General features: G+C 39.1%; 1 protein-coding gene across 5 annotated transcripts in view; it reads right to left on the reverse strand.

Annotated features, from left to right (window-relative positions):
* NFIA (nuclear factor I A) overlaps positions 1-15,182 on the reverse strand; it is a 395,870-nt gene that overhangs the window by 126,712 nt on the left and 253,976 nt on the right. For all 5 annotated transcript variants that reach the window (XM_070468073.1, XM_070468074.1, XM_070468072.1 and 2 more), the window contains one exon: positions 10,804-10,878. In XM_070468073.1, the coding sequence (XP_070324174.1) occupies positions 10,804-10,878 (75 nt within the window). The remainder of the gene's footprint in view (positions 1-10,803; positions 10,879-15,182) is intronic.

The following is a 15,182-nucleotide window of genomic DNA, read 5'->3' on the forward strand; positions in this document are numbered from 1 at the left end:
TGCATGGCAAAGATCTTGTAAGAAAGTCCATGTCACAGGCACAAAGGAGTGAACATGGGAAAACACTTGGTCTTCTTTCTATCAAAGGCACAGTTGTAAACGTACAATGCTATGAAAACTCAAGCAAATCTGGAATCATCGTTAAAGGGGATTAACTTGGTAAGTAATTTATGGCAAGAAAATTCAACTCCTTTGTTATCTTCCTTTTACCATAATATGCTTCCTGAACACTGCCTATGAGAAAGGGCTTTTAGAAATAAAAAAAATAAGTATAGTAAAATTAACTCATTTTATCAATTTGTGCTCTCGGCCAGAGTTTCCTGACTGTGGCTACGAGGGGCTGTAAAACTGATGAATTTGCATGGAAAAAGAAACCAGTGTAAGTAATTTGTGTAAGAGGGAACACGGACATAGACTGCTATAATTCAGACACCCTGCAGATAGCAGACTGCTGCAGTGTGAGCAGTTATGGGTTAGAAAAATGACCACACTGCAGTCAGTCTGACTTGAATGGAAATCAATCATAAAGGTACTTTCTCTGCAGCTTCAACACCACAGTCTTCAGCAACTCCTTTGCCAAGCAGTTTTCTGGTCTGTAAACCATGTGCTGATCTCCTTTCCCCTTTCTTCCATTCTGAAAGATCTGGCCAATGAAGGCTGGGAGTGTGTTTTTCCAGAATGGAACATAAAAGAGAGGCACTGAGCTAAAACAAGGGTTTCCCTCTATGTGAAAATGAACTTCCCTGCTATTATAAGATTGAAGCAATGTTTTTTATGAAATGAAGTATTAAGTGCCAAAAGCCAGCAGAATGTTTTAACCCTCTCAAAGGCATCGCTGACACAGAGGACTGTTTTCACACATTCATGTTTTGAGTACCCACGGTAAGGAATATGTGTGCTTGGGGTGGCAAGAAGGTAAACAGGAATTTTTATTTCTAAAAAATTTTTTTCTTTTACTAAAATAAGAACCATTCACTGATACCCTCCTTCCTCCCCACTGTGAGCCATGAAGATGGTTCATCTTTGATAGATAATTACTAGGAGTTCAATTTGTAAATAAAGCATATTCAGGCACTTTATTGATAATCATGAAGTCCAGCCTTGGGTCTCAATAAACTTCCATATCTACTATATAAAGGAAAGGACTGTCTGTTACTTATTTCTGTATTCTAAGCACACAGTGACTGACGCTTCATACATTCACATGCAACAGATGATTATTGAGTTGAACTAAAATTATATGAGCTTGTTAATGAAAAATGGTGAGGGACTAATATTTATCAAGCATTTATTATGTGCTAGGCAATGGAATAGGTGCTTTATCTGAATTATCTCATTTTATCCTTGCATGGGGACATGGAACGTGTATTTGTATTTACTCTCATTGACAAGTAAGAAAATGAGCTGTGTGGTTAAGTAGCAAGGTCAGGATCACACAGCTAAACATGTGACAGAGCAGGGACCTGAACCCAGATATCTAGATACCTGCCAAAGAAACAGAGGTGAAACACACATTTCTCCTTGTCTTTCCTACATCACTGGTTACTGGAGATTTAAAAGATTTAAATAAAAAATATTTATCACCCACCACATAACTGGCAAAATGACTATCTCATCCTCCCCCTTCGCACTTCTTTCTTTTTAGAGTTCTGAGTATCAGGCAGTGCCTTCACTGGGTGAAGAGCCAGACACATGGTCCAGCTGAGCAACCCACAGTGGGGTTAGTGATGCTGACGGATCTCTTGCATTTGTGGCTTCTGCCTTTGGGACCAACATTGATTATATGCATTTTAGAGTATCATCTCGTCATAGCCTTTGGTTGAGGTCGAATGTGGTACCCGCGTAGTATACGATACAGCCTGGGCCATGGGATTAAGTCTTTTCTGACAGGGGATGGATCTGATGGCCTAAGAGGTCTTTTCACCACAATGATCTATAAACCAGGGATGGGCTTCTAAACGTAAGCCTCTTAACCAAGAGTGCACTGGGACTATCTGATTGTTAGCTATTAGGAAACCAAACTATGTCAACAGATTCCCATCCCTACAACCTACAAATCCAGCCATATCCAACAATTCTCAATATTTTCAGCAAGACCTGTTTAGTTTTTTTTCCTCTTCCATCTACCGAAAAATTCTGAGTGCTAGTATGTCCTCATATCAATCACATATTGGATCAAATCAGTTCCCAATAGTTGACCTAAAATGTGGCTTTTTTGAGTGTGATTCCCATCAGTCTTGTCCTTGACATGCCTATAGAGTCATCAGCAATGGTCTTTATAATCAGCAAGAGTTAGTGAGGACACTATATTCCAACAAAAATCTCAATATAGTATTTGAAGTCTTATTGTGGGGTAATATAAGAATTCTGTCAGGCTTTCGGAAATCCCCAAAATGTCTTTTAGTTCCCTAAATGTTACCTATTGAATATGAATATCTGCTCTGTAAAAATCAAGGCTTATGAGTGCATAAATAAAGATTTTTACTAAAAACTACATTGGCAGAAATGACCTCCAGCATGCTGGGATTTTTATGTCCCTAATGTAACAGAAAGTGAAATTTTCAAATACTATAAAACCAAATACTTTTTAAACCTGAAAAAACCCACAGTATGGCTGGCTACTTAAAAAGCTGTTAACATGTCAGTGTTTAGACTGAGAATTTTTAAATATCTTGCTATCCATTCAAAGCCCTAGAAGAGAAATTTCCAGGATAACATAGAAACATAGGCTTTGGCTGAAAGCTTGAGGAATAAAAATTTTTTGGATTCCTAAAGTAGACGAATTAGATCTAGTATTGGCATGCTCTTATTTTATCACAATTACTAACTCTGAAGGGGTCACTAGAATGGTCCTTGTAATAAACTGATTTTTAGAACATGAATTCTATAACCAGTCCCTGTTAATTTATACACACACACACACTCAGCACATATACACACACATATTTTAAATAAATTTGCTGATAGTATGGTCACCTCAAAGATCAATTCTGAGTGAAAGATCAGAGACAGAATCCCTGTTCAATAATAATCACAGTAGTTACCATTATTGAGCATCTACTATGTGCTAGATGCTTGACATTTTCCACTTCATCTTTAAAACACTCCTGGAGGGGGTTTCTATTTCCATTACTCAGACATAGGCCCAGCACACAACTGGTACTTAATAAATCTTTGCTGATTGAATAAATGATGGTTACCTATGAGGAGAACACAGCTGAGAGGGGTTAAATGTTGCCCAAAGTCACCTAGCAGAGCCAGGTTACCCATTATCTCTATAACTATTTTATAATACCATAATGCCATCTTGCATATGATTTTATGTAATATATCATCCAAAGAAAGAATTACCTAGAAAAGATGATAAAGAGATGAATAGATGAGAAGAGATCATAACAAAACAGTGTGTGTACATCAAGGTGTTGTTTTGCTTTTCCCTGAGTCAAATCTTTACAATAAAAATATTCACAGTCTGGCAGATTTAGCAGAAGATTCAGCTAAGAAAAGAAAATAAGAGGCAGTCTAAATCTTGCCATAAGAACTCACTGCTTCAACCAGGAAGACTGTAGGGGTGTGTGTGTAACACACCCTTCATGCACAGCATTGATTGATGGGTCTGCTGATGTCATGAGCTTTTTCTTATTGTAGCTCTAATTTCAGCTGAGATGGTGATCATAACACCACTGCCAGAGGACCCAACAACACAGGGTATATGCACATTTTAATTTGTAGGTAAGGGTGGGAACACTTTTTTACTTTATGTGGCTCTTTCTCAAGTGGGTGAGGAGAGTAGGACAGGAAAAAAAATCATGTTTGGCCACACATAGTGTGAGCCAGGATTCAGAAGAATGAGTAGCTTGATGAAAATTTCTATTACTGCCAGTTCATTCCATTTGTTGCCGGCTTTACTGTCCAAATATTCACCCCAAATATGTCCAGAAAATTAAAAGAAAAAATGTATACAACAAAGCATCCTTCTGAACTAACTCAATTTCAGTATTTATTTTGAAAATTTATTGAATTATAGTAGAGGAAACCCACTAAATTAAGCCAGTAAGACTGGTAATTTTTTTCTTCCTAAGAGTATGGCAATATTTATTACTTTTTCTTTCTATGAGGGGCTGATTAAAACTAGAAAATAAAACATTTGCAATGTCATAATATATTCAGAATAAGGTGGCTTTGACAGACAAAGTGAAAAACATATACAAGGCCAATCAGTATTTTCTATTTCATAATGTAACAGATTTTCTTGAAAAACTGCACTTTGGAGATAGGCATTATGACTGTTTTTTAAAGGAACTCCTACTCTTTTGTGTGCTGCACATGACACCCTTACTCTGGAAGAGGTGCCATTGACTTTTACAGATAGAAAATGTGTGATGTTCATTTTAAAATTACTAGTAGAGCCTGCTATTGACCATCTAATTATGCCGAGTTCCATTTATAAACATAGCTAACCACTAAGTTTATGGAGACTTTTTGTGCTGCTTTAATAGGATATTGATCGAGAGCATAGTTTGAGTGGACTGCCATTGAATTGTGTAATGGCAAACAAGAGGCAAGGTCACAGCCACTGTTCATGCTAGGGCTGCAGTCTATTTTTTATTATAATCTTTCTGGTTCTTCCTTTAATGCTCAAGCCCAAACGCTTTCTTTCAAAAGAAGAACTTGCGTAAGAATATAACCTTATTTTTAAAAATAATTTCCAAGCCCTGACCAAAGGTGAACCAACAGGCCACTTGTTCAGAAAAGAAAGTTTCATACTCCACTTTAATGAAGACCTAAAATCCAGCAAATTTTTAAAACAGCACCCCCAAAGGACGAGGACATTCAGAATCTCTTATCCTATACTAATTTCTTCATGAGTCTTTCTTTGCAAGAACATTTTGTAATTTTCAAGTTTGGGCTTGTCCCTGTCAAAGAGACTCATTTCCTCGTTGTAGCTTGGAGGCGAGTTAATTCTGTTGTAGTAGCTCCATCGTGGCAGGTTAGACTGTTACCCAAAGAGTTCCTACTAAATTGCTGGCCAGAAAACCAAGGGTGTGGATGTGGGTTCCCCAGAGACGCACAAAGCACCTAGAGACTTATAAAAGAATTTTACGAATGAACTGCAAGTTGGATCTTAGCAACGATTCCCGTGTGAGAATACAGAAGAGTGCGCATTTCTAAAGCAGCAAACAGCCACTAGGGTGCCACCTCATGCCAGGCTGAGCGGACGCCTTCCTCCATTCACTCCCGCTCTCCATTGACAAACACCTCGGGAATTCTGCAGCCACCCAGCAGCCTGGCTTTGTGGCAGAGCCAGGACGGTTCAGCTGCTGGATTTTAATAGATTCTGCAGCAGTGCGACGGGAACCCCAAATCGGTCTGGGTAACTGAGAGTGGTTTTCACACCCAAAGATTCTAAGGCTGGCCACAGTGTACTGAGAACCCTGGCTTTTCAAAATTCCAGGGCCATGAAGTCATCCCCAGCCACGAAGTTTACTTAACCCTTGCAGCCGGCTCGGGTGTACAAACCACGGCTAGAAAATTAGAACCCGTCAGGCCAGAGTCACAATGGCCTGTGTGTATTTGTGGTTTTCCTCTTCTCCCAATGAAGTATTTAAGGTTTCAGAGTCACTCCACCAACTTCAAGTAAGAGAGTCAGCACTTTAGAAGGAAATGGGCAGAAGGAGTGGATTTTTTTTTTTTTTTAAGGAGGATTTTCTGGGTTCATACCAGGAAGAATATCTGACAGCCTCAAAGCACTCACTCTGAGGAAAACATTGGTGCCAAATAAACAAGAGAGGGTGCTGACAGAGAGCGCTATCTAAGTGGCATCATTCAGCCGCCAGTGGAGTGGGCTCTCTTTGTAGCAACTTCATGGGAGACAGACCCATCTGAAAATGCTTCTAGAAGGCTTTGTTTGAAAATGCAGCATCATGTCAGAGCCATTTCAACAGATGGTTCCTGTCTCTTTCCTCACAGTATTATGCTAAAACAACTTCAGTGATTCTGAACCTCATTGTTAGCACTTGTAAACCCCCTCCCCCAGAGCAGCGAAGACTTCTCCCTTCTCTCTGGCAACGTGTCTAGTGGTCTGTATTCCAGCCTCCCTCCCCCAGAGCAGAGTAATAAATAACCAGAACTACTTTCAGATGGGCCGAGCACAGGGAGGAAAAAGAATGAATGTACGTTTACTTTTATGCTACAGAACTTGCTTTGCTGCTAAGAGAAACAGAACTATCCTTTCTTGCCTTTCACGGACTCTGGATGATGCAAAAAATTAAAAGGTAGGTACACAGGGGGCAGGCTTCCCTTGTAGCTTGGATGGTATAGAATCTGCCTGCAATGCAGGAGACCTGAGTTCAATCCTTTGATCAGGAAGATCCCCTGGAGAGGGAAATGGCTACCAGCTTCTGTATTCTTGCCTGGAGAATCGCATGGACAGAGGAGCCTGCTGAGCTACAGTCCATGGGGTCGCAAGGAGTCAGACACGATTGAGCAACTAACACACACACACACACACACACACACACACAAGGAGGGGGTAAGGTAAGAGGGGACTTGCTGGGAGACAGCAGCAGGAGCCTCTGATTCCAACAGGTGTGTGCAAGTGAGAAGGATAATTAAATGTCGAGCAACCTTGACACTTGACCCTCATCTCTGAATGTGCAAGGCTAAGCTGGCAGCCTTTCCTTGAGTTTCTCTGCCACTACCACCCTGTAGTAACATGATTATAATCAACAAACTTAGCACATAGTTATTTCAGTGAATCCTCATGAGGAAACACTGAAATAGCATCTCCCTCCTCTATTAAGTTTAAAAGGAGGAAAACTAAAAACAGAAACTAACTGGAAACCTGGGGAATGTCAATATTTGTTTAGCAAATTTAAAAATTAAATTCAAAAGATGCAGAAAGAAGAAAAATTTTCAAGCTAAGGCTACCATCAGTGTGAATGTTCTGGACCACGTATGTGGTTACAGTTAGTGGTGATTGGGGGGACTGGGTGGGGCTGGGATAGACAGGAGGAAGATAAGAACTGTGCAACACAGTGGAAGAAATTCTAAGATAGTGAGGACATTAGAAATTTTTACCTTTTACATCCAGGTAAAGGCAAAACAAAAGGATCCCTGGTTGGGGAAGGGGGACGCACAGGTGATTTGTAAGGAAGTGAGACTGTTCTGTAATAATGGATGCATTTGTCAAAACACATAGAATGTAAAACACAAAGAAAGAACCCTAATATAAACTACAAACTTGAGTTAATAATAATATATCAGTATCAGCTCATCAATTAAAATGAATGTACCACACTAACAAAAGATGTTAATAAGAGAGGAAATTGGAGAGGAAGCCATATTGAAATTCTTTATGTTCTGTTAATCTAAAACTATAAACTTAAACTTCTCTAAAGTCTTCATAAAAAAGGAAAAAATCACACCTGAAAGCAAATCCAGAAAAAAAACTGTAATTAAGTACTTAACCTGTTTTGGTCTACCTGGAAATCATTTTAATTTTTTAATGCACAAATTAATAATTGAAAAGTTTATCAACTCTAACAACAAATCATAATTTAGTAAAAGTACAGAATCTTTGGATTGTTTGCTTCTGTCATAGTTATAGGAGTGTGTGTGTTAGTTGCTGAGTCGTGTCTGACTCTTTGTGACCCCACAGACTGTAGCCTACCAGGCTCCTCTGCCCATGGAATTTTCCAGGCAAGAACACTGCAGTGGGTTGCCATTCCCTTCTCCAGGGAATCTTCCCAACCCAGGGATCTAACCTCGGTCTCCTGCATTGGCAGGTGGATTCCTCACCACTGAGCCACCAGGGAAGCCCTGCAGTTGGTTATAGGAGAGGTCATGACTAAAATGTCTGCAGGCAGTTGAGTACAGCAAAATGAAAAGAGCAAATGTCTGAACTTTGAGCATCATTGATTCCTTCATCTATAAAAAGGGACAATGACAGCAACCATGGGAGGACTGAATGATGTCTAGCACAAGGCCTGGTACTTGGTACTTGATAAACTCTAGCTACTATAATTTTTCATATTAGTTTAGCATCATGCTCCTTACAGCACTAACATCATGCATGAAATCAACTTACATGCCAGTTAGCTTATCTCTATCTCAGGGTTGCAAATGTACCTCAGCCCCACTTATCAGGAAAAAGTGTCCACTGTAGCATTTAAATGGATGCTTAGCATCTCTACCATGGGGAAGGGGGCAACACTGTAAGGAACGGTCAAGGATGTTGACTCCATCATGTGACCTGAATGTTTAGTCTTTCAGAACAGTGTGTGGGTGAGGAAGCATGAGCCGGGGATCCTTCCCCCAGCAGCCAAGGCAATCTTGAGACACAGACCCTGACAAACCTGGATTACAGATCTGTGGGAGGGAGGGGGCTCTGCATGGCACTTTGGCCTGAAGCCACAGTTTCGCTGACACAGCCCAGTCCCACTCTTGCCAAACAGTTTCAGTCAGCATGAGGCCATGTGTGAGTGAATCCTAGAGCGATTACACAGCAGAGTGCAGAATCGCAAAGCATTTGGGAGCCGAAGGACGCTCAGGATGCCAGGCATCAGCAACACCGCCCTCTACACAGGGACATGAAACAAGCCAGGTCCTTCGCAGATTCAGTGTGAGGACCAACCACAACTCCTGGCAATCCTGAAGGCAGGTTGAGAATTTCCTTGGCAACCGTGTGGGGCAGACTGAATGGAAGTCTAGTCAAGATGGGCCCTGAGAAGCCTCAGGATGTAAGACCTTAAAGGACACAGACAGCGTGGAAGAAGGCTGCGATTCTGAGGATGGTGAGCAGTGTGGGCCTTGGCCTACAAAGGCCTAGGTCTGAGGACACGGACAGTAATGAAGACTTCAAAGGAGGCATAGCAGCCAGGCTAGACTACAGAAGGTCTTGGGCACCAATCTTAAAAGGGTTTTCTTTACTCATTAAGGCTAAGGTGATATCCTGTAAGGGATCATGAATGAATGTATATCCAGTAATGCCGTTAGGACAGTTATACATATACTCTATATTGCTACTAAAATTATAAGAAAAAAGTAGGATGATGATCACCTTTTAAAAATCTTAAAAAGTAAAAAATATACATTTGAATGCACTATCATTTGTCAATGGCTAATCAGCTGTGCTGTGGCAGCAATATACTTTCCAAGTTAACAAGAAAATCTCGCCTCCAGCTCGCTATTGGTACTCCTAGAACATTTCATAATATGGCAGCAACTTCTCCATTCCAAGTCATAAACTTGCTGTTCACAATGCTTCATTCTCTAGGTTTAACATCCCTACACCAGAACATTCCAGCATTAACCAAGGACCCCTGGTGCTAGAATTCTAACACTAACCATGGTTACCTTCTTGCTGTTTCCCTGTCTAATCTCAGGCTGCAGATTTCTTCAAGTTCCTTTGGGTTAGTCTAAAAGCACAGATTCTAGCACTACACAGATTTAACCTTTTGCCCACTTGTTTGACTTTGGATAAATGATTTAGCTAGATCCTTAGTTTAACTCATGTGTAAAAATGAGAGTAATATCTTAACTGACATGTTTATTGCAAGGATTAATTTTATGTAACATACATGAAAACCTATGCTTAGCAGACAGATTCTCTTTCCCTCTACCCCTGTATTCCCTGCCCATACCTTGTATCCCACTTTCTGGACTTTTAAGAAATAAGAACAGACAGAACCTGAGCTTGTGAGAATCAGGATAGCTTGCCTTGCTTGATCTGACATCTTGTCATGAGACTGACTTGCTTACTCAGTCAAGCTTGCAAGACTGTAATACAGCGAATGGAGGGTATGAACTTGAAATAAAAATATTTATTTTCACTCCACCTCATTCCTCAAAGAATTTGATGCAGCTTGAAACCAGCTTCAACAATGCAAATTTTATCTTCAAGTGGTATTTTAAAGTAGAAAGGGGATAAAAAATAAAATTTAAATATTCGGTATCTTTTCCTTTAGTATTGGGACGTAGAACACCACAGTCAGTGTAGATATGTGTTCTTTAAAGGTTAGCCAGAAACTTTTATTTTATTTTAAACCATTAAGCACCATAGGCACAATGCCTAAGGCCTATATGATCTTTTCCAGGTCTGCAAAGTTATCTGAAATATGATGAAAATTATTATTAGGTTTTTGAAGTATAGTTGATGTATGATACTGTGTCAGTTTCAAGGGTACTGTAGGTATACTTTTAAATAAAAACAAAGAGAAGTCTTTGTGGGATGGCAACAGTGTGTGTGTGTGTGTGTGTGTGTGTGTGTCTGTGTGGCGGGGTACAGGGAATGGGGGAGAATCCTATACCTTCTCCTTGGACTGTCTGGATTATATCATAGCCAAATACAGTCAATAACCCTTTGATCAATGGAACAGGGTGGTGACAGGTACTTTTAATTCACTGTTGTTGGTAATTATTGACAAGCTGGTAATGATCATGCTGCGGGGTGTCACTCACGCTAAAGGCATTAGCATCCTTTTAAAGGTCAAAACCAAATTCTTTTAAAATGCAGAATTTCTTAGAAATCCAGAAGCTTCAGAACTTCTTTAAACCAGGTTCACACTATAAGCTAGGAAATACCTGAGACACTCAGGATTTCAGTTCTTTCTCTATGTCTCACATTAAAATATTTAATTTTTCCTGACTTAAATTCTTGGCTGTCAAACAAACTACATGGCAAAATGCTTCCAATGGGTGTATGAAAAGGAGATTCTGAAAGCGATTTATGTCTTTAGGAGGCAAAAGGTAAGCAAAAACACAAGGCAAAACTGTGTCAAATCAAAGCAAAATTATACTTACTCTGTGACACTCTTACTAGCTCAGTCACACTAAAAACACCTGATGTGACAAAACTGTCCTGGAAGCCCAAATGTCCTGGGGAGACAAAAACAAAAGAAACAGAAGTGTCATAAATAGAAGACATTTGACGAGAGAATTCCAAATATTAGTTTCATTGTGATTAGAAAATGTGAGGTCTAATTTCATATTCTGTTCTAGTTAGAGATATGTGGGAGTGTACAGTCATTTAGTTATGTAGATGGTTTTTTGGTTTGAATCTTTGAATCTAGGGGTTATGGAAAGCTATGACACAACCGGGTGATTTTTGAAATGGTTAAAAAAAGAGAGTTCAACAGGAAATCTGAAACAAAAGATGATTTAAATAAATGGTTACCTTGGCTGACCTCTGAGACCTTCACAACTGGGATGAAAACACCCTACCTAAGAATCAGCTAGGATAGCTAAATTCCATAACAGTTTTTAAACATTATTCTCTAAAGAAACATCTGATCGGGATTAGCTATCCATTCATTCAAACCAAACAAGATTTAAAGCTGTTCCCTTCACTTCAAGAGGCACCAGAGTGACTCTTTAGAAAGCCAGCCGGCAAAGAACAAGCCCCAAACCTTGAACCATAAACACAAATTCTTTTAGCCCAAATAAAACTTTCTAAAAAGGTAATCAACAGTTCAAAATGACTTAATCTCTGAATTTTGCATCTGCTTTATTTTTGCTGGATATAATTAATTTCCCTTAAGATATCTGATATTACATCTAATTATCCACTGCTTATTTATTTTTATGGTATATTTGGGAACATATTTATAAATGGCAAGAAATACATAATTTCTGCATTTCATTTCCCTCTCTGCCTCTAAAGTTTTCTGATTGTGAGTATCACAGGTGGAATCTAGTTGAGAGCTCTGTCTATAGAACTAGTGTTAATCTGTTTTAAAAATAGGGTCAAGGAGTAGTTGGTAGAAGGGTTTTTTTTTTAAATAACTATTCTTTAAAATAAGAAACATACCTTTAAGAAACACAATGTAAGAAAATGGACTAGTCTAAATGTATAACAAATAATCCATAAATATGGTTTATGTTAGTCATAAAAGTTAGATTTTGCCCACTACTAAAAGGAAGCAAGTTTACCTGTCTATGCACCAATAAATTTGTTAACTATTGTGCACATAAACATATGCAAAAAGAAATCACCAAGCTTTGGAGAATTATAAATGGATCTACAAATTATTCTTTTTCTGTTGGTTAAATTGGACTTTTGCATAAGAAAGATGTTTTGACTGAGAATTAAAAGACAATATTCAAATAATTCTTACATCAAACACACAATCTATGATATTTTAGATGAAGTGGTTCTAACTTTTAGAATAGGCAATAATCATACTTTGCTTTATAAAAATAAAATGGCACCACATGTGGGGATGGATGTTAACTACACTTTATCGTGGTGGCCATTTCATATAATCATAAACTGAATTATTGCCTTGTACACTTGAAACTCATGTAATGTTTATGCCATTTATATTAATTAAAAATAGAAACACATATATACACCACCATTTTTTTTTTTAAAAAGACAAAATTCATTTGAAGAAGTGACTAAGAGATTTCGCTTCTTAAAACAACCCACACCCAGGTATTCGGTTGACTTTTACTTGGTAGGTGCCTGAGATGTTGCTGCCTCTTGGGTTAAAAGAACCGAGACATAAAAATAAATAAATAAGTAAAACTCTAACAAAGTCCTGGCAAAACAGAGCATAATATCTCTTTCTACTGTGACAGTGTGAACATCACATTCACCCCACAGCCCATAACAAAGGAAATCCAACCACAACCTGCATTAAGTTTGACTTAAGACCCATCTAACAATAGGAAGGAAATTCAGAGCTGAATGCGAAAATCTGGGTTTATCTCCAGCTCCTGCTCATCTCTCTCTGTGTCACTTGCTTGCGGGCTGATACTTGTTTCAGTTCCAACCTGTGAAATTCCTTATTTTAAGGACGACTTAACATGAATTTCTAAGCAGAGTGAATGTGAACATACTTTAATCCTGCCTCCAGAAAAAGCAACCAATGTATTTTGAAAACTTAGTTTAGATTAGCGCAAGGACTTGGGAGGGGGAAGCCCAAGCATTCATCCATTCAAACCATCATCCTTCTCCTTTTCTTTTGTCCACCTCTTAAATGTTGGTGTTCTCCGGCATTTGTGCTCATCTCTACTTATTATATATTCCCTGTGTTATTTTATTTTCATGCTACCAGTTACCAGGCTTGACTGTGATATGTGTGAAAACTAGAAAAATATTTGCTTGGTTCATCATTGTGTTCAATACCTGGGACAAGGCAGTTAGCAAGTGCATATTTGTTGAATGAGTGCATGAATGAATCTATAGGCCAATGACTCTCAAATCTTTAACTTTTGCCAAGATCTCTCTCCTGGGTTCCAAAAACATAAATCAAAATATTTATTAGATATTTCTATCCAGACAGCCTACAGGTATGCTTAGACCCAACATGTCCAAAGTCGAGTTCCTCTCCTTCTCTCCAAAAATCTGTTCTTATTCTTTGAATTCCCTACTTCAATGAGCCATCCACCGTTCATCTCATTTTCTATGTTTATGTCATCCCTGACTCTCGCCTCTTGCAAACACCCACATGCAACGAATCCCCCCCTGATTCCACTCCATGCGTATCTCCACCTGTGGCACTGGCTCTTCACACTTCTCACCAGCATGATGGGACAGCCTCCTACGGTCTATATCATCAGTCTTGGCTTCTCCTCTAGTCTGCTTCCCACACTGCAGCCAGAAATGTCTCTCTGACAGGCAAATCTGATGATTCATTCATTTTTCAACAAATACTTCTTGAGCACCTCCTCTGTGTCCCCTGTGTCAGACATTGGGCCAAGGGTTTAAGACACAGTCCCTACCTTCAGGAAATTTATAGTCTAGGATTAGATACAGCTGAAAATGAGTGCCAAAGAATGGATGCTTTTGAACTGTGGAGCTGGAGAAGACTCTTGAGAGTCATTGGAGGGCACGGAGATCAAACCAGTCAATCCCAAAGGAAAGCAACCCTGAATATTCATTGGAAGGACTGATGCTGAAGCTGAAGCTCCAATACTTTGGCCACCTAATGTGAAGAGCTGACTCACTGCTGGGAAAGATTGAGGGCAGGAGAAGGGGGTGACAGAGAATGAGATGGTTGAGTGACATCACATACTCAATGGACATGAGTTTGAGCAAACTCCAGGAGGTAGTGAAGGACAGAGAAGCCTAGCGTGCTGCAGTCCCTGGGGTCGCAAAGAGTCGGACATGACTTAGCGACTGAACAATGACAACAAAGGGAATAAATAATAGTACGGACATAAATAGGAAAAGCTTTAGAAACAGTGGTCAGGGAAGGTCTCTCTTTATCTACTCCAGACATGGCTCGGAATGAACAAACACAGTTCAAATTGGGCTCAATATGCTTTCTTTCCTTTTTTATAAAAATGTTGACAGAACTTCTTATTTCTGTCTCTTATTCTCTCTCATTTCTAGCAGTGAAATCAAGCCAATATGCATCTGAAAAACTATTAAAATGAACCACCCAAACAGTCCCTCCAAACTAAACAGGACAAGGACAGGACAGACAAGCCATTTAGACAAAGCTTCCAATCAAGGAGGTGATAGAAAGTTCCCTGAGGAGAAGTGTCTAGGTTGTCCTATTGTTTTGATATAGTTCTTGTTTTGGGAGACCAAATAAAAACAGGATAAAGGACAGCATTATTCAATGGACATAAGGGGCTAAAAAAAGTCTAGTCCCACACTTAAGCTAGCATCCTGTATCATCCTGAAAGTCACTGTAAAAATAACAACTGGATCCTCCTCCCCTTCCAGCAACCTTCCTCCTAAAGTCTATTTTAGTGGAATGTCTGTAATTTAGAAGATGAAATATATGTCAGTGTACAAAAACCAGAAAAATAAAAAAGAAGTATTCACAAATCCTGAAGGAACCATCCCCTCACAGTATCATGAAACTGAGTCACATTGCCTTGACTACTTCATGTTTATAAGTCCCCAAGGAAAGACCTGTGTAAACACTCCATGTAACTTTAAATGACTATGAAACTGGTTTTGTTCCTTCACCAATTATTTGGAAACCCACTCATGAACTCTAGAAGACAACAACGAGAAGTGAAACCTGAGAAATGATGGAAAAAATGACACAGCTAACGTAATTACTAAGCAAACCTGAGCAGATTAATATTTTGTTCTTACTAACACAAACCAAATCACAAAAATGACTTTCAGGGAAATAACACTAATCTGGGTGGTCTACTTTATTGCAAGATGAGAGAAAAATAGAAAAGACAATACAAAGGCAAATTTAAGTACGTAA

This window comes from Odocoileus virginianus, chromosome 5 (genome assembly GCF_023699985.2).
Source record: "Odocoileus virginianus isolate 20LAN1187 ecotype Illinois chromosome 5, Ovbor_1.2, whole genome shotgun sequence".
Lineage (NCBI taxonomy): Eukaryota > Metazoa > Chordata > Mammalia > Artiodactyla > Cervidae > Odocoileus > Odocoileus virginianus.